At 34.9% G+C, this 24,708-nt stretch overlaps 1 protein-coding gene across 1 annotated transcript in view; it reads right to left on the bottom strand.

Moving 5' to 3' along the window:
- Nucleotides 1–24,708, bottom strand: part of NSF (N-ethylmaleimide sensitive factor, vesicle fusing ATPase) — a 160,477-nt gene that overhangs the window by 54,362 nt on the left and 81,407 nt on the right. Inside the window, exons 9-13 of the mRNA XM_079134983.1 lie at nt 24,100–24,299; nt 16,657–16,822; nt 15,855–15,929; nt 15,388–15,575; nt 5,164–5,259 (exon numbers count right to left, since the gene is read on the bottom strand). Coding sequence (XP_078991109.1) covers nt 5,164–5,259; nt 15,388–15,575; nt 15,855–15,929; nt 16,657–16,822; nt 24,100–24,299 — 725 coding nt within the window. The remainder of the gene's footprint in view (nt 1–5,163; nt 5,260–15,387; nt 15,576–15,854; nt 15,930–16,656; nt 16,823–24,099; nt 24,300–24,708) is intronic.

The raw sequence follows: 24,708 nt of genomic DNA, 5'->3' as shown, positions 1-24,708 counted from the left end.
GGAGAGAGAAAACTGAAATTACTAAAATTTGTGATGAAAAAGGAAATATCATGACAGACACCACTGAGATACAGAACATAATGAGAAGCTACTTTGAAAATCTGTATTCCAACAAAATAGAAACTACCGAAGATATTGGCAAATTTCTAGAGACATACGCTCCTCCCAAACTGAACCAGGAGGACATACACAATTTAAACAGATCAATATCAAGCAATGAAATAGAAGAAGCCATTAAAAAATCTACCATCCAAGAAAAGCCCAGGACCAGATGGATTCTCAGCTGAGTTCTACAAGACCTTCAAAGAATTCATTCCAATACTTCTCAAAGTATTCCAGGAAATAGAAAAGGAGGGTACCCTACCAAACTCATTCTATGAAGCTAATATCACCCTCATACCCAAACCAGGAAAAGACACATCAAGGAAAGAAAATTTTAGACCAATATCCTTGATGAATATAGATGCAAAGATCCTTAACAAAATATTGGCAAACCGTATCCAAAAACAGGGATAGTAGGAACATACCTGAACATTGTAAAGGCTATTTATGCTAAGCCCATGGCCAACATCATTCTTAATGGAGAAAAACTGAAACCATTCCCTTTAAAAATGGGAACAAGACAGGGATGTCTTCTTTCACCACTTCTATTCAACATTGTCCTTGAAACTCTAGCCAGAGCAATTAGGCAGACCAAAGATATTAAAGGGATACGAATAGGAAAAAAGGAACTTAAGCTGTCACTATTTGTAGATGACATAATTCTATATTTAGAGGATCCAAAAAACTCCTCCAGAAAACTTCTACACCTCATCAATGAACTCAGCAAAATAGCAGGCTATAAAATCAACACACATAAATCTAAAGCATTTTTATATGCAAGCAACAAAACAGCTGAAAGGGAAATGAGGAAAACAACTCCATTTGCAATAGCCTCAAAAAAAATAAAACACTTGGGAATCAATCTAACAAAAGAGGTAAAAGCTCTCTACAATGAAAACTATAAAACACTGAAGAAAGAAACTGAGGAAGACCTTAGAAGATGGAAAGATCTCCCATGTTCTTGGATAGGCAGAATATTGTCAAAAAGGCCATACTACCAAAAGTGCTATACGGATTTAATGCAATTCCAATTAAAATCCCAATGATGTACCTTACAGAAATAGAGCTAGCAATCATGAAATTCATCTGGAAGAATAAGAAACCCAGAATAGCTAAAGCAATCCTTAGCAGGAAGAATGAAACAGGGGGTATCACAATACCAGAACTTCAACTATACTACAAAGCAATAGTAACAAAAATGGCATGGTATTGGCACCAAAATAGACAGGCAGATCAATGGTACAGAATAGAGGACACGGACACAAACCCAAATAAATACAATTTTCTAATACTAGGCATGGGTGCCAAAAATATGCAATGGAGAAAAGATAGCCTCTTCAACAAATGGTGCTGGGAAAACTGGAAATCCAGATGCAACAGAATGAAACTAAACCCCTATCTCTCACCCTGCACAAAAATCAACTCACAATGGATCAAGGACCTTGAAATCAGACCAGAGACCCTGCATTTTATGGAAGAAAAAGTAGGTCCAAATCTTCAACTTGTTGGCTTAGGGTCAGACTTCCTTAACAGGACTCCCATAGCACAAGAAATAAAAGCAAGAATCAATAACTGGGACAGATTCAAACTACATAGCTTTCTCTCAGCAAAGGAAACACTCAGCAATGTGAAGAGAGAGCCTACAGAGTGGGAGAATATCTTTGCCACTCATACTTCAGATAGAGCACTAATTTCCAGAATCTATAAAGAACTCAAAAAACTCTACACCAAGAATACAAAAAACCCAATCAACAAATGGGCTAAGGATATGAACAGACACTTCACAGAAGAAGATCTACAAGCAATCAAAAAACATATGAAAAAATGTTCACCATCTTTAGTAATAAGAGAAATGCAAATCAAAACTACACTAAGATTCCATCTCACCCCAATTAGAATGGCGATAATCAAGAATACAAGCAACAATAGGTGTTGGAGAGGATGTGGGGAAAAAGGTACACTCATACATTGCTGGTGGGGCTGCAAATTAGTGCAGCCACTCTGGAAAGCAGTATGGAGATTCTTTAGAAAACTTGGAATGGACCCACCATTTGACCCAGCTATCCCACTCCTCGGTCTATACCCAAAGGACTTAAAATCAGCATACTTCAGAGATACAGCCACATCAATATTCATAGCTGCTCAATTCACAATAGCCAGACTATGGAACCAACCTAGATATCCTTCAATTGATGAATGGATGAAGAAACTGTGGTGTATGTATGTATGTGTATATATATATATATATATATATATATATATATATATATATATATAATGGAATATTACTCAGCTATAAAGAATAATAAAATTATGGCATTTGCAGGTAAATGGATGAAATTGGAGAACATTATGCTAAGTGAGATAAGCCAATCTCAAAAATCCAAAGGACGAATGATCTCACTGATTAGCGGATGACGACACATAATGGGGGGTGGGAGGGGTGCAAGAATGGAGGAAGGAGGGACTGTATAGTGGGAAAAGAGGGGTGGGAGGGGTTGGGGAGAAGGAAAAAAATAACAATGATTCAAACATCATTACCCTATGTAAATGCATGATTACGCAAATGGTATGCTGTTACTCCATGTACAAACAGAAACAACATGTATCCCATTTGTTTACAATAAAAATAAAAAAATAAGAAATAAAAAAAGTACACAGGGTTAAAACAAATTGACTTTTATCTTTTTTTTTTTTTACTTTTATCTTTAAAGGAGGTACTTAAAACAAATAATTATTTTTTGAGTCTATACAACAAATGGCCAATAAGCATATGAAAAGATGCTCAATATCACTCATCATCAGGGAAATGCAAATCAAAACTAAAATGAGACCTCACACGTATCTATTAGAATGGCTACTATCAAGAAAAGAAAGAAACAAAAAAAGAAAACAAAATAAGATGTGTTAGCAAAGATATAGAGAAAATGGAACCTTTGTGCAGTATTGGTGGGAATGTAAAATGGTATATAATGGAAAACAGTATGGTAGTTCCTCAAAAAATAAAAAAACAGAATGACCATATGCTCTAGCAATTCTACTTTAGGGCATATACACCAAGGACTGAAAAGTGGGTCTTGAAGAGATATTTGTACAGCCATATTCATAGCAGCATTATTCATAATAGCTAAGATGTGGAAGCAGCCCAAGTGTCCACTGATGAATGAATGGATAAGCAAAATGTGGTACACACATATAATGGAATACTACTCAGTCTTAAAAAAGAAAACTCTGATATATGTTGCAACATGGATGAACCTTGGGAACATTATACTCAGTTACAAAAAGACAAATACTGTATGGTTTAAACTACATGAGGTACTAAGAGTAGTCAAAATCATAGAGATGGAAGAAAGGTGGTTGCCAGAGTCTGGGAGGGAGGGGAAAATGAGTCATTGTTTAACAGATGTAGTATTCCAGTTTTACAAATGAAGATAATTCTGAGATGGATGGTAATGATGGCTATACAACATTATGAATTTAATACCACCAAACTGATGACTTCAAAAATAGTTAAGATGGTAAATTTTATGTTATGTGTATTTAACACAATCAAAAAGTGAGAAGAGAAGAATATGAAAATAACTAGTGCAGAGCAAACAAAAATAAAGAATAAATAATACAACAGATAGGTCAAAGACATAAATGGCATTTCACAGAAGACATGTATAAAATCAGTAAACATGAAGAAATGCTTAACTTTGTAAGTAATACATGAAATGTAAAGCAAGACCAAAATGAATCCTCTCAGAATTTATGTTTGACTGAATGGCAAGACTCAAGTTTGAGAATACCAAGTGTTGGAGAGGATATAGAAGATTTTCTCCTACATTATTGGAGACAGTGCTAATTGATTCAACCTCTTGAAAAATGATTTGTAATTATATTTTAAAGTTAATTCATATAACCAAAAACCCAGAAATCTTATTTCTAAGTATATATCGAAGAAAAACCTATTTAAGAATACTTACAATAGCATTTGTTTGCGATAACAAAAAACAAGTAATATTCCAAACTTTCATTGACAGGTGAATGAATACATTATGGTATTCAACACAATGGAATGCTATTGAGTAATGAAAATGAATGGTGTATAGTTATAGGAAATAATATTAATGACTCTTGGTAATTGAAGTGTTTAATAAAATAGCAAGTACCAGAAAGTAACAAATACCACATTTTATTTTACATATACTTTGTATATGGACTAATGACAATAGTGTGTCATGAATTAACAGAATAAGGTTAATCTAATTCTGTGTGCCTGACGTTCACTTAAGAAAGAAAACAAACCTCTTTAAAAACTAGGCCTATCTACAAGTTGTTTTTGTACTAACACAAGATTCTAAACAATGGCTACTTGAATGTCATTAGTGGTGGTTTTGTAGAAAAATGAGTTAATGACCTTATACTATACTCTAAAGCTCCAACTCTAACTGTTTGGAGTACATTTTAAGAAAATCAACACATTTTCTACAGAGTACTTAGAATGATTAAGAGTCTTAGAAACTACAGCAGCCAGAGGACTAGAGGTATTGAGCAAGAAGAAACTCCTAGGAGGTTGAGGAAAAGTAAGAGAGAAGAAAGAGGGGGCGGGTACCAGAGCTATTTTAAATATTGTCATGACTCACATAGGAAGGATGGACTGAGTTCAGCTTTCTACACCTTGATATTATATGAAAACCAATGAGAAAACTAATTCTAGTTCAATATAAAATAAGAATTAACAGTCTTTAAAATTGAATGGACTGCCTTATAAGATGGTAGGCTCCCTATCATGAAAATATTTAGATAAATAAAGGTTAATCATCGTGCAATCAGGGTTATTATATACAGATGTTTTCTTTCTTTGTAGTGCTGGGGATGGAACTCGGGGTGTCCATGAATTGTGTCAGCAGCCCCAGATATTTCTTATGTTGGACACTTCTAGTACTAAGATTTTTTCATTTTATAAAACTACATATGATATTATCTTCTGTAATACTGGGTAAAATGGCACTTATTTTTCCTGAATTATCATCATTATTATGGCTTATATATAATTCCATTATCCATACTCACTGGTTTGATATCATTCTCCAAAGAAGCAAGGAAGTCTCCTCTTGTCACCTGCAGGCTCTCTGCTTTCTCCATGTCCACTTCCACTTTAGTACTGGCCTAAGTCAAAATGAAAAAAAAAAAAAAAAAAAAAAAAAAGTAAGGACTCTCAAGATTTAGGAATATTTTCAGCCTAAGAAAATAATATCTGAAGATTAAAAAACATTTTCACAGATAAAGCTCAAATATTGGGCTGGGGTTGTAGTTCAGTGGTACAGCATATACCTAGCATGTGTGAGGCACTGGGTTTGATTCTTGGCACCACATATAAATAAATAAAATAAAGGTATTGTGTCCATCAACAAAAAAATAGTTTTTTTAAAAAAAGTTCAAATATTTACAAATCATATATATTTAAAAGGATTAATATACAGAATTTATAAAGGACTACTAAAATTCAAACACAAAAAAATCTAGAATTTAAGTAGACATTTCTCCAAAGATCTATAAATGACTGAAAACACATGAAAAGGTGCTTAACATCATTGACTATTTAGGAAAATGAAATAAAAACTATGAGATTTCACCTCACATGCATTAGGATGGTTACTAACAAAACAAATGAACAATAATACTTGTGGGCAAGGATGTAAAGAAAATAAACCCTTGTGCACTACTGTGGGAACATTAAATGTACAGCCGCTGTGGAAAACAGTATGGTGGTTCCTCAAAAAATGAAAAATAGAATCACCATATACTGCCTACCCCAGAGTACTGAAAACTGGGTCTTGAAGAGATATTTGCCTAGCCATGTTCACAGCAGCATTATTCATAATAGCTAAGATGTGGAAGCAGCCCAAGTGTCCACTGACGAATGAATGGATAAGCAAAATGTGGTACATAAGGCCAGCACCGTGGTGCATGTCTGTAATCCCAGCAGCTCGGGATGCTCAGGCAGGATTGTGAGTTCAAAGCCAGCCTCAGCAATTTAGAGAGACTCTAGGCAACTCAGTGAGACCTTGTCTCCAAAAAAAAATAGAAAATAGGGCTGGGGATGTGGCTCAGAGGTCAAGTGCCTCAGAGTTCAATTCATGGTACCCACCGCTCCCCAAAATGTGGTAATACACACAATGGAATACTACTCAGCCTGAAAAAGGAAGGAAATTCTGACACATACTATAACATAAATGAATCTTGAAAATATTATGTTAAATGAAATACAGCTGTGGCAAAAAGACAAACACACTCTGTTTCCTCCTTGTAAGCTACTTAGACAGGTCAAAATCAGATAGATGGTAGAAGGGTGGTTGCCAGGCTGGGGAGAGGGTAGACTCATGATTTACTGTTGAATGAATATAGATTTTCAGTTTTACAAGACGAAAAGAGTTCTGAAGATGGACAATAGTGACTGCTACACAAAAATGATGAACTGTACACTTAAACATACACTGAACTGTATGCTTAAAAATGGATACGTTGGTAAGTTTTATGTTACACATATTTTAACACAACCAAAATATTGGAAAAACAAATTTTAAAAAAACTCTTCAATTTATATATATGTGTATGTGTGTGTGTGTGTGTGTGTGTGTGTGTGTGTGTATCCTTTGAACAATTTCACATCTTAGAATTTATTCCATAAATACATTCACAAATGTGTATAAAGTTAAATGTACAAGGATATCTACCAGAGTGATTTTTAATAACCAAAGACTGGAAGCATACTGAATGTCCACCAAGAGGGGTCAGTGAAGTAAATTACAACAAGTCTATAGCAAAAATACTTTATAGGCCTTAAAAAAAAATGAGGCATAGCTGGGTGTGGTAGTGCATGCTCGTAGTCCCAGCTACTTGGGAGGCTAAGGCAGAAAGATCACTTGAGCCCAGGAGTTTGAGGCCAGCCTGGCCAACACAATGAGACTTCAAAGACATACAGATACCCAGCCCAACCCAACTCAGGATTTTGGTTTAACAGATCCTGTGGAGGGTCCACACATTTATACTTTTATGAAGTGCCATGGAATGATTCTGATACTGAACCAGGTTTAAGCACCATTAGTTTAGGAGACCAAGGACTTGAAACTGATTTATAATCACAGTGTGTGCTTGAGAACCTAAGTGCCAGCTCCAAATATTCTGCACCTGGAGCTAACACTTAGACATCTGGAGAAGCATCAAGGCCTTTATCAGCACTTGGAGCTGCCTGGACCTGATGAATGATTAAGATACCAACACATTTTTTAATGTGACTGGGCTCACTACCAATAGCACAAAGCAAGAGAGTTTAATTTTTAAATTGGAATCATGACTTTTTTAAAAAGGCATCTTCAAAAAAGCTGACTATAAAACAAAAATATGTTAAGCAAATATCAACCTTCCATCAATATATAAAATATGAGTCATATTCCTTTAGGAATAAACTGCTGAGACAAATAAAACGACAGACATTAAAAAAAAAAAAAAAGAAAGAAAGAAAAGAAAAGAAAAAGGCAGCCTTAAGGGATGAGAAGAACTATGTCAGGAAACTGGATCAAGACGGCAAAGAGAACACATGTATTTGTTTTTTTCTGCCCCAAATCTCAAGAAATGAGAAAGATTAAAAAGCATGGAAGATATATGTAGAAATCTTAACACTGATCTAACAGGAGTCTGAGCAGCAGAGAACAGAAAGACTAATAAAGAAGAAACAAAACACAGAAGAGAAAAAAAATTCCATAGCTAAAGAAAGGTGTGTCTGTAGTTTAAAGGGTTCAATGAGTGCTGATCAGTATAAGTGAAAAGAAACCACATCTGTCTAGACACACTGTTGTAAACTTTCTGAGCAACCAAAGATGAAGAAGTCTAAGAGCCTTCCTGAGAGACAAAAACGGGTTGCCTGTAAAGAACTGGATAAGATTGGTATGATACCTTTTGCTAGCAATACTAGAAACTAGAAGACAATGAACCCATGTATTCAAAAATACACCTGGCTATTCACCCTGGAAACAACTCCCCTATGCACACAAGGAGGCACAAGAGAGCATTGTCACATCAGTATTATTTTTAAAAGCCACACCAGAAATAACCTAGATGTTAAACCATTAATTAATTAACTCACTCATATTTACTGAATGCCCTAGGAACTAGAGACAACAACACTAAATAAAATAGATAAGTCTCCTGCCCTCACAGATCTTACATTTAAAATTATGTGGAAAATTCTAATACTGTGCATTTGTTCAAAATAAAGGGGACTTATATGTACTGACATAATAGGTTATCCAAGACATACTAGCAAGTAAAAAATGTAAACTATAGTCCAATTCCATTAATGTTCATTTTTGAAAAAGTACATATGTATATGAATGTAAATATGAAGAAATCAAACTACAAAGGTATATCCCAAATGTTGGTCAACTCTGAAGAGGAGAAAGGAAGGGGTGTTAGACATGGTCTTTCTCATTTTTCCCTATGTACTTTGGCATCTTTGAATCTTTTACAAATAGAAAGTATTCATGTATGACTTCTATGTTAGTCCGTTTGTGTTAACTATAACTTAACATCTGAGGTAGGCTAACAAACAAAAAAAAAAGAGGTTTATTTAGCTTACAGCTTTGGATGCTGAAAATCCAAATACCATGGTACACACTCTAGCAAGGGCCCCATGGCAGATGACAAGAGTGTGTTGTGGAAGAAAGAACTCCCATCTCCAAATGGGGAGCCAGAAAGAGATTGGGTGGAGCGGGGCTCAGACTTAGGAGACAACTCTCTCTAGAACTAATCGGGGCCTAGAAATACTTCAGCTCCTTGGGAGGGTAGGGCCCACGGAACTAAGGACTTCTTCCCTCTAGGCCCCACCTCTTAAAAGTTTCACAGCACCTCTCAACACTGTCACTGGGGAACAAATTCACAACACCTGAACCTTTGGGGAGACAACACAAAATATGTCAGCTTCCATACTTTTAATAAGAGAGAAAGCGATAAGTAACATTTAAATAGATTAATATTCTACTTAAGTAGAACAGTTGGCATCCAGATTATTAATAGAGGCTTCACTGGTACATATTAGGCATTCAATAAATATTAATCATATTTATTTAGTATTTCTAAGTTTAAAAAAAGGAAATATGTTATAGGAAACTGGCATCTCTGTGAAAAAATTATGATAGCTCGGGTTGGAGATGAGGCTCAGTGGCAGAGTGCTAGGCCCTGGGTTTGATCCCCAGTACTATCACCCAAAAAAAAAAAAAAAAAGAATCATGATAACTCATAATATATAAATACAGTCAACCTTTTTTTTTTTTTTTTTTTTTGGTGCCGGGGACGGAACCTAGGGCCTTGCATATACTAAACACATACTCTTGACACTCAGTTACACTTTCAGCTCTAGAATTCTTCATCAGGTAAGTTCATATACATTATCTCATTTCATCAAATCACATTATCTCATCTGCTATAAACCTGGAGGCTTTCATAAGTCAATAAAGGGCAGATACAGGATTTCCTTCCTGAGCACCTTTACATAAAAGTTTTAACTGATTAAAACTTGTGACACATCTGAAGGATTCTACAAAGCACAAACTATCACATGAAGGTGAAGAAGCAAGTTCTGACAGAATCATATTAAAATCCCAGTGAAGCTACCAGACTCATTTTAAACGGCTTCTCCTTGTACAGTCCTAAATTTTTACTATGATATTTGGTATTTTGATTTGCTCTGGTGGTAAAACTGAATCCAAAAGACAGAAATACATAGTAATATGAAAGAAAAATCTTCTCCATCTTTTAATGCTTGCAAAAATAAATACAGGTTTCAGAAATGAAGGTTAACCAAAACTTACCTTTTTATGAATTATTAATATTACTATTTTATTATTTGGTACTAGGGATTGAACCCAAGAGTGCATTACTGCTGAACTACATCCCCAGCCCTTTTTGTTTTTATTTTAAGACAGGATCTTGCTGAGTTGCCCAGGCTGGCCTTGAACTTGCAATCTTCCTGCTTTAGTCTCCTTAGTTGCTGGGATTATAGGTGAACATCACTGTGTGAAGCATTTTACTTATTATTAAGAAAGAATCCACTTTAATGAATTAAAAGCAAAATAAAACAGGTACAAAAAACAAATACCACATGTTCTCATTTATATGTGGAAGCTAAAAAAATTATCTCATAGAAGTACAGATTAGAAGAGCAGTTATCAGAGGCCAGGAAAGGCAGGGAGGGAAAAGAAAGAGGGCGGTGGGTGGGGCAGGGGTGCAGTTAGAAAGAGTGACTTCTAATGCTATGTATTGTGGAAGGGGAACTGTGGTTGGCAACTATTAATTGCATATTTCAAAATAGCAGTAGAGAAGATTTTGAATGTTTCTAACACAAAGAAATGATAAATGTTTGAGATGATATGCCAATTATCCTGACCATCATACACTGTATACATATATTAAAATATCACATTGTACCTCATAAATATTATGTGTCAATTAAAAATAAAATTTTAGTGGATTAAGATGGTGGGAAGAAGAGTTATTTTGGAACAGGTTGTTTTCAGGCATTCCAGGAATTTTAAAAGTTACCTAACTGCAAATAATAAATATTCCAATTGTAAATTATTTCTACTTGTTTATTAAGTAAAAATTCTAAGGATTTCTCTTAGCCAACTTTTACTGTTTTATAAAAATAGCAAAATCTTATTTTAGAAGTCAAGAATTCTGAATTTTTACTCATTCAGAAAACCTTTTCTCATTTGTTTGAATTGGTAAGATATTTTCTGCAGTTTATTTATAATACCTAATCAATATGAAGAGGCAGCATCTTTCAACTTATACCTGAAGAAACTCATTAGCTTGTATTTCAACACTAGCAAATATCAAGTGGTCACCCTTAAATTTCATAACCTTTTAAATCTGACCTTTCAAAGTTCTTATCATTCTTTTCTTAAATTAAGGGTAGAATGACCGTAATCAATCAAAAAGTCTACACAAAAGAATTAATTTTATTGAAATTGAGTAAATATAACTCAGACCTTTGATTTAATTATAAAGTATTTGTGTCCTTGACTTATTCCTTACAGCAGAGTAGAGAAGAAATTTGGATTATGAATCTTTTCTACCTGAAGCAGAAATTCCTTTCAAGAAAAAACAAACTAAATGTCACATGAATTTTAGTTGACCGAAAACATGGGTTCAAGTACTAATGACATGAACATCAGGTGTTTATGGCTAGATTTTCCACTTGTTTCAGAAAACCTGAAAAAACAGTGTAACACAGAAGATTTGTTTAGTCAATTGACTAAATCTATCTTTAGGTCTAATCTTTTGTAAAGGAAGCAAAATATCACTTAAAACTATGAAGAATGAATATCAAAATAGTTGAAAGTTATGGATGTTTTAAATCCTAAGCTTCAAATTAATCATTACAAATAAAGCTATGAACACCTACAGCAATGGAAAACCAAAACTATGTCTTGTTCTGCTGAGGAGTCATCCTGTTGGGAAAGCAGTGTTTAGAGACTCTGACAATGCAGACTTTTAGAAATGAAGATAAAGAAATACATGTTAGTAATATGTCTTTTTGTGGGGTGAGATTAGTAACATAATCTTTCTCTTTCCGAAAGTACCCACGTAGTGCCTTGCGTTAGCTATTTTATAGATATTGGAAAACACTGAGAGATATTTGATACAAAAAGCATTGATCACAAATCAATACAAGAATATTCAACCACATGAAAAAAGTGAGGGAAATAAAATTAACTGTTCACACTACTTCTTACTTGCAAATCTGAAGAATATGTTCCGTATAGCAAAACAAACATTTTAGCTCTATAATTAGAAAATGTATAAGGGCAATATTGAATAAATATTAAAAAAAATAATGAATAAAAGTCAGAAACACAGACACTGAAAGGATTATATGACATCCTCTAAAATCAGCCAATAATAAAAGTATGTAACTAGCATTTATATAGTTTATAAGGTACTTCCATATATAGTATTTGATTTATTTCTCATAAAACCTGGTGAGATAGGTAGTGCTTCCCCTTGACAGATCAGAAACACACATCAAAAGGGCTGTGTAGGGGCTGGGGTTGTGGCTCAGTGGCAGAGCACTTGCCTAGCATGTGTGAGGCTCTGGGTTCAATCCTTAGCACCACATAAAAATAAACAAACAAAAATAAAGGCATATTGTCCATCTACAACTACAAAAATAATTTAAGAAAAAAAAAAAAACTGTAATATATGACCACACTTCTTGACTAAGAAATCTGCAAACTTCCTACCAATCTTCTTGCCTCGTATGTAGATAAACTCAACATATTCTTGAAGAAAACATGCTTCTTAGTGAGACAATGGCTTAAAGTGACATTTTGGGAAAAGATTACTGTGGAAAAATGACAAATGACTAAATAAGGGGGAAAAAATCCATGGTCAATACATATGAAAATCCTATAACTAGCACATTAACTATGGTGGATTATACCAAGACACCCTCCTGTGGCCCAAGATGAAGAATCAGAATGGAGTAGTTTTCACATCACTTACATAATTTTTCCTGAAGTCACCATCACTTTCTACTACGGCACATTTACGGCCAGAAAGAAGAATGGATCCATTTCTGCAGGTATAAGCTGCATGAATGAACCTAATACCATACTCCCACAATGATCAAACCTTTGGAAAAAATGAACTAAAATAAAGTCACTTCTATTATGTAGGGAAACTATGAACTCATGGATAGAGTTTGATTCAGAATACATGCGTAGTTTACTCACTGAAAAATAGTTCCTGAATACTTACCATATGCTCAGTATTTAGATCTATTTGGGGTACTGTGGAAGATTCAGAGATGAATAAGATATGGACTTAACATCTAGAATAGGAGTTAGCAAACTTATTCTTCAAAAAGCCAGATAGTAAATATTTAGGCCATGTAGTCTCTGTTGCAAACACTTAACTCTGCCATTATAGCATGAAAGCAACCATGGATGTGAATAAGTGGGTGTGGCTGTGTTTCAAAAAAAAATTTACTCATAAACATGGGTGGTTGACTAGATTTGGCCCACAGACCATGGTTTGCTGACTTCTGGTCTAGAATCACTGACATGATGGACCCCAAGCAGCTATGACAGACTTGACCAATCTCTTCAGGCTTTTATTATTTCCTGCTTGTTATAAAAGTTCCCTTCTCTTGTCTTATGTTGTTGACTCTATTCCCCTAAATACTCCACTTGACAGAGCTGCCAGGCTGATCTTATGGTTTTAACAGTATGTCACTGCTATTCTTAAAACTCTTCAATGGCTTAGCATTACTGGCAGAAAAAGAGTCCACATTTTTTAGGAAGAGTATAAAACTGTGCTCCACTCCTTCCTTTAGTCATCTGACTTGTCCAACAATGCTTCTCTTCTAGGACCCCTCCCCTAACTTCCACTGCTGAAGCAATACCAAATTACTCAACATATCTTGCTATTTTGTGTCCCTGATCCTTTGCATATGACTTTCCTTCTACCCACTAAGAGACACTTATATCCACACAGAAATTTGCTTTGTGGTTTCTCTCACCCTATGTTGACCACACCTGATACCTTTTCCCTTTCTTACCTTGCATGTGCTTTCAATTACTGTATATGGAGGATTAGACTGGGAGCTACTCAATGGCAGGTACTTTACTTCTTTGCAATTGTAGCATTAACGCCTAGCGTAGTGCATGGCATACTGTAGACACTGAATAAATCTATACAAACCAAAGTCAACTGGAGGCATCCTAACAATACATTATCATCTCAGGAAGAGAGGACATCATTCTTGAAAGCGAAAATCAGAAAAGTTGGAGGAGAGGTTAGCATATGAGCCAGGTAATGAAGAGATAGGTAAACACAGAGGGTAAAGATGAAGAAGAAGAAAAAGGAGTGGGGGAGAGAAAAAAAAAAAAAAAAAAGAGCAGAGAGATTGAAAATAAATTAATGTCTGATAACCAGCAACCAGCAAGTATTTCAGTTTGGTTGAAGACTATGGAGAATAATCAGGAAAACATCAGGAAAGGCCAATTACAGTTAGACCCAGAGAACCTTAAAGAATAGTTTAAGAAATCTTTATTTTGCTCTGACAACAACAGACTCATGAAGGATAGAATGATAATGATCTGAGATGGGAAAGTTAGTGAAAGAGAAGATGGGTGGTGGCAGTGAAAACTGAAGGATACTGAACGATACCTGCAAAAGACCTGATATAGGACACGGTAGAGTAGCAGCAGTAAAAGGTAATTCTGAATTTTTAAGTCTAAGAATGAACAGGGAAATAGGAGGAGGAAGAAAAGTAGTAAAAAAAGTGAATTTGGTTTTGGAATACTAAATTTGAGACATGAGAAAACAGGTAGGGATATTTAGTATGAAAGTGAAGGTAGGAAATAGATATGCTCAAGAAATCAGATATAAATCTGGGAGTCATCTATCTACAATTGATAACTGGAAATTGAAGAGAGGAGCTAAGATCAAGAACACTTTATTTATGAAACTTAACAAAAGAAAAGCATAGAGGTATGTATTTCTACCACAGTGTATATTATATTATTGTACTAATTTGCAAACATGTTTGCTTCTCGGACTTTGAACCCTTTGAAGGAAGAGGTCATAACTTATCATCTTGCATCTGCAGCCTTCAAAAATTGCAAGTATTTAGTATATTTGCTAAATGTAGCATCTGCCACAGTTCAGTTCATAGATACCCAGCTTATGATATAGTAAGCTACAAATGAATGTAGTACAAATGTATTTCTTCTTGTACTGGGATTTTTTTTTTTTTTTAATTACAGACAGGGTCTTACTGAGTTGCTTAGTGCCTCACAAAGTTGCTGAGGCTGGCTCTGAACTCTCGATCCTTCTGTTTCAGCCTCCTGAGACACTGGGATTACAGGCATGTAACACTGCACCCAGTCCAGTGCAAAGAATTTTAAAAACTTCAAAATCTGTGATTAAAGGGCTGGGGGTGTGGCTCAGTGGTAAAGTGCCCCAACAACATAAAAGAATAAGTAAATAAAACCTTTGCTCCACATGTCTGTGAAAGATGAAGGCAAAATAAGGTAGTGGCTACCACTGGTAGCATTGTCTTTCTGTCTGATATGCTGAAGAGCAGTGGATACTTAATTTTTACTCCTTTATCATCTCTTTTCTCCATCAGAAGTCAGCCTACCTGCTTTGGCATGCTTGACAGGAAAAAGAATGAGAGCATGTATTTAGAGGACTGCAAACACCTAATCTAGTTGAGTTGATTTTCCTGACCTTTATGTGTCTGTTCATAGCAGTGGACTGTGCTGCTCGCACCAGACCCTCCAATTCAGCACCACTGAAATTCTTGGTCTCTACAGCCAGTTCTTTAATGTCTACATCAGCAGAAAGTAACTGATGTCCTCTCATTCTTGCTGTGTGGATGTGAAGGATCTGTAGTCGACCTTTCTCATCTGGCAAGCCTGATAAAAATGAAATAGACATTGTCTTACTCTTGAGAACCCACAAAACGTCATTATAATCCTATATGCTTTTCTTCTAGGTATTCAAGCATGCAAACACCTGCTTCCTATGATATAGAATTTTTCTTTTCTTTTCCATAGATATAAAACTTTTCTAACAAATACTAAGTTAGGTGACATTGCTTCTCTTAATGAACTCTGAATGCTACAATCATTTACATGTGCACACACAACAGATGCATGCGCACAGGTACAGCCATCAGTGACAGATCTACTTACCTATCTCCATTTTAACTTCCAGTCTTCCCGGTCGAAGCAGAGCCTCATCTATCAGATCTGGTCTATTGGTCATTCCTCAATGCAGATGTAAAAACAAAGTGATAAACAAATGATTAGAGTTCAAAAATAATATAAAATGTCCCTTCAGTATATAAGAATAGTAATATCTCTAACAAGCTAAGAGGACATTTTATAAAAGTCAAATAGTAAACCAACTTATTCTCAAATAAAAAACAACATTCATTTTTGATCTATTCTAATGAAAACATCAGGAGATTTTTGCTTTAGTATTTCACTACTATACAACCCAACAGAATATAAATGTAATGAAAACTTTCAATAATTAAAAAGAAAATGTAAGGTTCAGAGAAGGTAAATGATCTTTAATGTGATCATAATCTCTCAGATTTCAAAGTACTTTCCCATTTTCTGTAGGCCAGTACTAAGTCTCATAAAACAGCTCCCCACCCTCTACCCGAAATCATCTGAAGAAGCAGCTCAGGACATAAAACAGTTAAAAGAAGTAGTAACAGTGGTGAAACAGGATCTTAGGGCCTAGGGGACCTGCTGTAACACAGGTTAAAACTACTGCATCATGCTGTGCTGCCTTTTTCATTAAACCTACAACTCACTAAAACCCATCTTTTATTTATCCTATTAAACCTTGACATGCAAATAGTCAAAGTCTTCATCATCACTTGATTCTAATTTGGAGACATTGACAAAATTACAACCTACATAGATCTTCATGAGTCTCCTGTTTTTGGAAGACTAAAACTTTTCTAAATGAAAGTATACATACCAATGACAAGGATATTGTTCAGCTGCTCTACCCCATCAATTTTGGACAGCAACTGGTTGACGACAGTGTCATGAACTCCGGTGCTACCAGCCATGCTCCCTCTCTGCTTGCAGATGGCATCGATTTCATCAAAGATGATGATGTGCAAACCACTGTTAGCACCAAGCTATTAAGGGAAGAAATGATGTTAAAGGTCATAATTTGAATGTATTATTAAACAAACTAATCAAAAAAAGCTAAACAAAGCTTTCAACAGTTTGATTTTGCTCTAATTTGACTAATAAATATAAAAAGTATAATTCAATCATGGTCGATACCCTCTCAAAGGTAGTAGAACTGCATTTTCAGATTTTTGCAAACTGAAAATACATTCTTGAACCCCACATTTAACAGCCATGAAACAAAATATAGATGATATACTGTTACATATAGTGTTTATATACAAAGAGTGAACAGTCTATCAAATAACTAAATGTGAATTTATACATATGTCTTATCTTACTACTTGAAAGAAGAATTCTTAACACTTATCAGATGCATTTGTTAAGTCAGTGAAGGGCAACTTCCTACCATCTTCCCTGAGTTTTGGTGAGAAGACTGTTCCAGAAGCAGTAAGTTTAATGTTTGCTTTGCCATATTATATAGTTAAAGATTAACTCCACCCAAGGGTGGCTGGGAACTGGGCAAATGATGAAGGAACTGAATGTGATTCATATTTACTTAAATCACATGAAAATATTATTTTTTTCTAAGAGTAAGGTGGGAACAGAGAAACAGTTTATAAAAAGAATATGGAAAAGGGGGTGTTATTTCTTTTACATAGTGATTTCTGCTTTGGTAGTAAAAACAGTAATCATTAAAAGAAATTAGTTTATGTACTTCTGACCTTCAATAGATACAAATACCTTTGAATGTTAATTCAATAGACTAAATTAACACAGACCTTCTAATAATTTATATTAACATAGTAACTGTACATGTTTATAGGGTACAGTGTGATATCTCAATATGTACATACAATGTAGAATGATCATACCAGGATAACTGACAAATCTAACACTTCAAACATTTATCATTTCTTTGTGTTGGGAATATTCAAAATTCTCTCTACCAGCTATTTTGAAATATAAAGATAATTGTTGTCAGCCATAGTTTTTTTTTTTTTTTTTTCCTTTCTTTTAATTTTTAACACAAAAAAGAACCTCAGGAGTTGGACACAGTGGCACACATTTGTAATCCAGCTACTTTGGGAGGCCGAGACAGGAGAATTCCAAGTTTGAGGCTGGTCTCACCAACTTAATGAGACTGTCTCAAAATTAAATAAAAAGGGCTGGGAATGTAGCTCAGTGTACAGAAGTAGAGCACCCCTGGGTTCAATATCCATCTCCCACCCCATATCACTGGGGATTAAAATAAAACAAAACAGGAAAAAATAAATATAACCTAAATATAACAATACATGAATAATATAAATTAAATGATGAACATAATGAGATTAAGGATTATGAGGCTAAAATTATTTTATTATAAAAGTAATAAATGTGTTAACTGAGAAAAGTTGTAAAACAAATACAAATAAAATTTTAAAATAAACTCCATTAGATCACCTAAAGATAAGTGCTGTTAACGTCATATAGATTTATTTCTATATTTTAAATTTAATTAAAAAATTGGAAATTCACTGTATATTTTTTTGAATGTTAACTATTCTTTAAGAACAATTTCAAATGGTTTTTTATTTCTAATTGCAAAATATATGACTAGAGAAAATTTAGAAAAATATAAAAAATATCCAGAGATCACAATCATCTCGAATTAAATCAGCCAAGATGCTGCTTTATTAAATCCAGTTTTTATCTTAAATTCTTTTCCATAACTACCCAACAATTTTTAATAGCTCTATACTAGTTCATTATGACTAGCTCCACGGTTTAACTCCTGTACTCTGTATTAATTCCTTAGTTAGATATTTAATTATTTCTAAGTTTTTAATATTATATATGTTAATACAATGAACATTTTTATACTTTAACCCTTCACAATATATATGATTATTTCCTAATGGCAATAGTTAGGTGAAAAGGTTTGTTGAGTATTTAAAGAAACTTTTTTTTTTTTTTTTTTGCGGTGCTGGGGATTGAACTCAGGACCTTGTACTTGCAAGGCAAGCACTCTACCAACTGAACTATCTCCCCAGCCCCCAAGAAACTTTTTTTTTAAATATATTTTTTATTTGTTGATAGACCTTTATTTTTATTCATTTATTTATATGTGGTGCTGAGAATCAAACCTAGTGCCTGACACATGCTAGGCAAGTGCTCTACCACTGAGCACAACCCCAGCCACTTTAAGGACCTTGAGAAGGGTGTCAAACACTTTTCCAGAAAGGTTTTAACAATTTATAATCCCACCGTAGTATATGGCAGTGCCTATTTTGGCACAGCCTCGCAAATAATGAATATTAGAAACATTTAAAAAGTAATTCTCAATCTGACAGATAAACAGTGGTATCTTTCTCTGGGTTTTTTAAAATTATTTTTATTTTTTGGTGCTAGGGATTGATGTTTCTGTTTTTAAATCATTTGTCTACAAGGCTGAAGAGGCTGGAAGTTTTTCTTTTTTTCCCCTGTTACTGGAGATTGAACCCAGGGCCTCACACCTGCTAGGCAAATGCTCTACCACTGAGCCACACCTCCAGCCCTGTAAATTACACTTTTATCATTATTAATTCTCTTATTTGATGTTTTCTATACATTTTCTACTGGAATTTAGAAGTTTTTATTATTGATTTATAAAAAGTGATGTATTTATTAAGGGAATTATTATGTTTGTTACAAATACTTTATGTCAGTTTGTCATTTATCTAAATATTATTTATAGTATATTTTTGATAAGTGAAAGTTTTTTGGTACAAGGGATTGAACCCAGGGGCACTTAACCTCTGAGTCACACCCCCAGCTCTTTTTTTATATTTTATTTAGAGATAGGGTCTCACTGAGTTGCATAGGGCTTGGCTAAGTTGCTGAGGTTGAACTCATGATCCTCCAGTCTCAGCCTCCTGAGCTGCTAAGATTATGAACCACCATTCCTGGCAACTGAAGGTTTTCATACTACTTAAACAGTCAACATTATCAGTTTTTTATTTTTATTATGTTTTCTGTTACTTTTAGCTTTAAAATTCTTCCCTATTTCAGAGACTGATGGTCACCTACCTTTACTTCTCTTTAAAATAAGTATATTACATACAATTCTTTATCTGGGGTATTTTAGTTTTGTGTATTGTCCAAGTGAGGTAAGAATCCAAATAATTCTTCAAATTGTTAACTAACTGACCCAATAGTGGTGACTAAGTAAACCTTCCTTTCTCCACTGCTTGAGATGCCATTTTTACTAGACTTTGGATTTTAATGCACACTAGATATTACCAGTTCATCTGTTCTGTCCTAGGAATCGCAGATGTTAATATCTCTATAACTATAGTAGCCGGTTAGGCAGGTTTTTCCCCACCACATGTATTATTCTTTTTAAAAGCCATCTTGGCTCTTTCTAAACATGAATACTTCTAATGAACACTGGAATCATTCTACCAGATAGAAAACAGCCTCCACCAATTATAAACAAGAAAGAAAGAAAAATTCAAGCTTTGATAGGAATTAAACTAAATTCCAAAAATAGTTTAGGAAACACTAATATATTCTTATTTGGGTGGTGGTTCCACGAATCTATAAGCATATTAAAATTCATAAAACTATACACCAGAAGAGAAAAAAGTCAATTTAACTGTTATGATAAGACAAAAACAGGTAAAGTATCTTATCATACATTCTAACATTCATATTTAAAGTACTGTTCATTCTTCAATGCAATTATATGTGAGATGATAGTCAAACAACCATCAACATTTCCAAAATTTAACTAGATTTTATTATTTTTCCCTGAACATTATTTACAAATTGTTTATCTTCCATAAACATTTTAAAAATTATGTTCAAATCTGGGCTGGGGTTGTAGCTCAGTGCTACAGCACTTGCCTGGCATGTGTGAGGCCCTGGGTTTAATCTTCAGCACAGCATATAAATAAATAAATTAATTAATTAAAGGTTCATTGACAACTAGAAAAATATTTTAAAAAGTTAAGTTCAAATCTGATAAAAAAAATCAACTTAGTTTCTCAATATCATTATATTTACTATGTAGATGTCTAATGATAAATGAGAGCTTGCTTCTTTAAAAATTCAACACCAAAAATATTCATTTTTCCATCTGTAGAAAAGATTGGGAATGAGAAATCAGAACTATAAGCTTAGTCTTGCCAAAGCAATTCTATGTAGGATATTAACTCTTGCCATCTTTAGTGTAAAAGAAGAATATTCTTGTTTATGGCTGAAAAATTGTGAGACTTTACTTGATTTTTAAAAGACATTTTTATTCATGTTTGTCTGCTAAATACAGCAAGAAACAAAAAAGTGGTATAATGTATGAATTTTGTTGTCAGTATGCCCTGTGTTGCAGCTGGAATCACAACTTCCTTCTCAGTCCAACCTCAAAAATCACCTATGTGGACAAGGAAGCCAAAGACAATAAGTACACTGTGTGATTAAATGATTACAGGGGTAATCTGTCTTAAACATGATTCATTACAATTCTGACCTTTTCAAAACCTTACTAATCTCGTGACCTGTCATCAGGTCCCTTCCCAACTTCATCGGTACAATAACATCAATTTTTACAGGTGTATTACTTAAATAAGGGCAAATTCTTATTACAATAAATTAAAAATCAGTTAAGGAAGGATGTCAAGATTAATGTTCACAGATTAATATAGCTGAATCATCAATAAAGACTTTACCAAAGGATCTGAATTTCCTAATGCAGTCTACTTCAGTTCACAGGCTTCTAGCTCTGTTTTTACCATCTGAAGTCTTTCCCCATAGAAACAGAGCTGATGCTGTTGAGCCCCTGGCAACAGCCTTTGAAAGTGGCTGTTCTATATTTAACTAGTTTGACCTATATGCAAGTGTTCATCTTTGTCAGCCTCGACTGTCCAGAATCACTGAGGGGATGCTTTTTCTTATGTAACACATTTACCCTCTGTGGGGTTAGTTGGGTATATCAAGTCATTTCTGGATATAAAGACTGAGTAAGATAAAACTGAAGAGGCTGGCTATGATTAAAATCTATCTAGAAAGTCTCTGTCAACTTGCTCCCCCTGCCCCACTAGGTACAGGGATTGAACCCAAAGGAGTTTCACCACTGAGTTTCATCCTCAGCTCCTCACCCCCTTTTTTTTTTTTTTTTAGTGCTGGGGATTGAACCCAGGGCCTTGTGCTCATGAGGCAGCACTCTACCAACTGAGCTATATCCCCAGGCCCTCCTCACCCTTTTTTAAAATTTTGAGATAGTGTCTCATTAGGTTGTAGAGTCTGGCCTTGAACTTGTGATCCTCCTGCTTCAGCCTCCCAAGTTGCTGGGATTATAGGCATGGGCCAATGCACCCGGCTGTCAACTGTATACATTAGTAGCATCATATTCAAACTGCCTGCAAGTTTAAAAACAGCACCCAAGTTACCTATGTAGCTATGTGGAAACTCTCACAACTAAGGTCTTACAAAATCCCTCTCTGCGAGGCATTCTAACTCACCTGTGCCCAGCCATCAGGGTCCATCAGACTCATTTTGGTTTTTTCTTTTTGAGCAGTTCAAACAGTTTATAAAGACTGATACTTTATAACTTTTTCTTTTTACAAAGCTTCCAAAGAACAAAAGGGAAAACGTATTTTTAAAAATAGAATAATATTCATTCTATCTTGCATGACCACTGGATCTTTCTATGAATCTAAGACACATTATGCTGTTGCATCATCCTAGAAATCATGTCACTGCTCACCAATTATTTCCATATACTAAAATAAAAGAAAATGGTGCACTCCTGTCATCCCAGCAGCTCTGGAGGCTGAGGCAGGAGGATCACAGCCAGTCTCAGCCAGTTAGCAAAACCCTTTCTCAAAATTAAAAACAAAGTGCTGGGGATGTAGCTCAGTGGTAAAGCACAAAACGCCTCTGGGTTCAATCCCCACCCATTAAAAAAAAAAGAAGAAGGACGAGGACGAGGAGGAGGAGGAGGAGGAGGAGGAGGAGGAGGAGGTGGAGGAGGAAGAGGAGGGGGAAGAGGAGGGGGAGGAGGAAGGGGATGAGGAGGGGGAGAAGATCAAAGAATGATGAAATTACTTAGAAGACTGATGTGACAGTGAAATAAATGTCACTATAACATCACCCTTCACCAGAATGTGGCAAAGAAAATCAACAAAGAAGCATCTTAACTTTTCCTCAGTAGGAAGTGGAATATCACACAAATATTAAAATGACTTATATGGACCAAAACAAATAGAATCCAGAAACATAATATCTCATGTTTTTAAAAAATCTAGTTATTTCCTCTCAGCCCCTTAAAAATGACATTCAGTGGATGTCTTGTTTGCATTATTCCTGTTGAGAAGACAGCTGCTAGCCTTACACTGATTGGATGGGGTCTGTCATCAGGAGGGCAATCTGCTTTACTCAGCCTACCAATTCAAAAGTCAATTTCATCTAGAAACACCCTCACAGACATACCCATAATAATATTTGACCAAATGCCTGGGCAGCCTATGGCCTAGTCAAACTGACACATAAAATCAAACATCACAGTAAACTCTGATTTTTTTTTTTTTTTTTTTTTTTTTGTAATGGGAATCAAACCCAGGGGCACTTACACTGAGCTACTGAGCTACATATCCAGCCTTTTTTATTTTTTATTTTGAGACAGGGTCTTGCTAAGTTGCTTAGGGACTTGCTAAGTTGCTGAGGCTGCCTTTGCACTTGTGATCCTCCTATCTCAGTCTCACAAGTCTCTGAGATTTCAGGTGAGCACAACCACACCCAGCCTCTGGTCTGATTTATAAATTAATTTTATTTTTTCTAAGACTCAAATCCTTTGAGCTCTGACAACTCAATCCTGCCACTCTATGACTGTTCTACTCAGCTGACTCAGTATAAGTAAGCTAGCTTTCTGATCATGGACCTTGTGTGTGTGTGTGTATAAAATTCTATAAGTCTATTCATGGATTTACCCTCCTCCCCTCAAAGATAAATGAGTTCAAGTCCTTGAAAGTAATATGGTATAAAAGTGTCACTTGAAAATATATTCATGATCTGTTTTTGTAAAACCTTTGGCTTATACAATCATCTCCCTTTGTGTTATGAACATGTGGGTAATGACATTTGCTCACATCATGTAAATCCCACATAATCTCTGGGGCAGTGTAAAATATAACTAAGTATTAAGTAAACTTAACCTATAAGCTGTTTGAAAACAGAGATCACAGTAACAAATTTGCCTCCATAACTCTGATTTTATTCATCATATAAACAGTAACACATTATTGCTAAGTTATAGTCACATTACCCTCCTTTGCTCCTCTTCAGCATCAGCAAACAGTTTGCGAATGTTAGCCTCTGATTCTCCCACATATTTGTTGAGGATTTCTGGCCCGTTGACCACTTTGGGCTCTCTTGCATTCAACATCTTGCCAATCTGTCGAGCCAAGAGAGTCTTACCACAACCCGGGGGCCCATATAACAGAATGCCTTTAACATGTTTACAGCCTGCAAAGGAAAAGAAATCAGTCTTACACCAAATAACTAAAATACAAGTAAGACATTTAAGGAAAAGTTTTCTTACTTCTTCATATGTACTTAAAGTAAAACATAGTGGTGCTACTTAAATTTATTAATAGCCAGGTGCCATGAACAGAACAAAAATGAACAGTATCTCTGTATCCATCTTTCTCTCTTTAAAATAAAATTCAGAAACCATTCCTAATATCAGCATTAATGTTTGGGGGGAAAAAGTTGCCAGCTAAAGGTCTTTGGAAAAGTATATTTGAACTAACACTTAGAACAAACAGTCTTAACGCTGAAAATGTCTTTTTGACCTAATTATATAATTAGGAAATATTACTTATTTTCATTACCCTTTAAGGTTGGTGGGTGGGTGGGGTAACCCAAATGAATC

Source organism: Sciurus vulgaris, assembly GCF_902686455.1.
Source record: "Sciurus vulgaris genome assembly, chromosome: 3".
In the NCBI taxonomy this organism is placed as follows: Eukaryota; Metazoa; Chordata; class Mammalia; order Rodentia; family Sciuridae; genus Sciurus; species Sciurus vulgaris.
The sequence above is the reverse complement of the archived record's forward strand: the minus strand, read 5'-3'. Positions and strand labels throughout refer to the sequence as shown.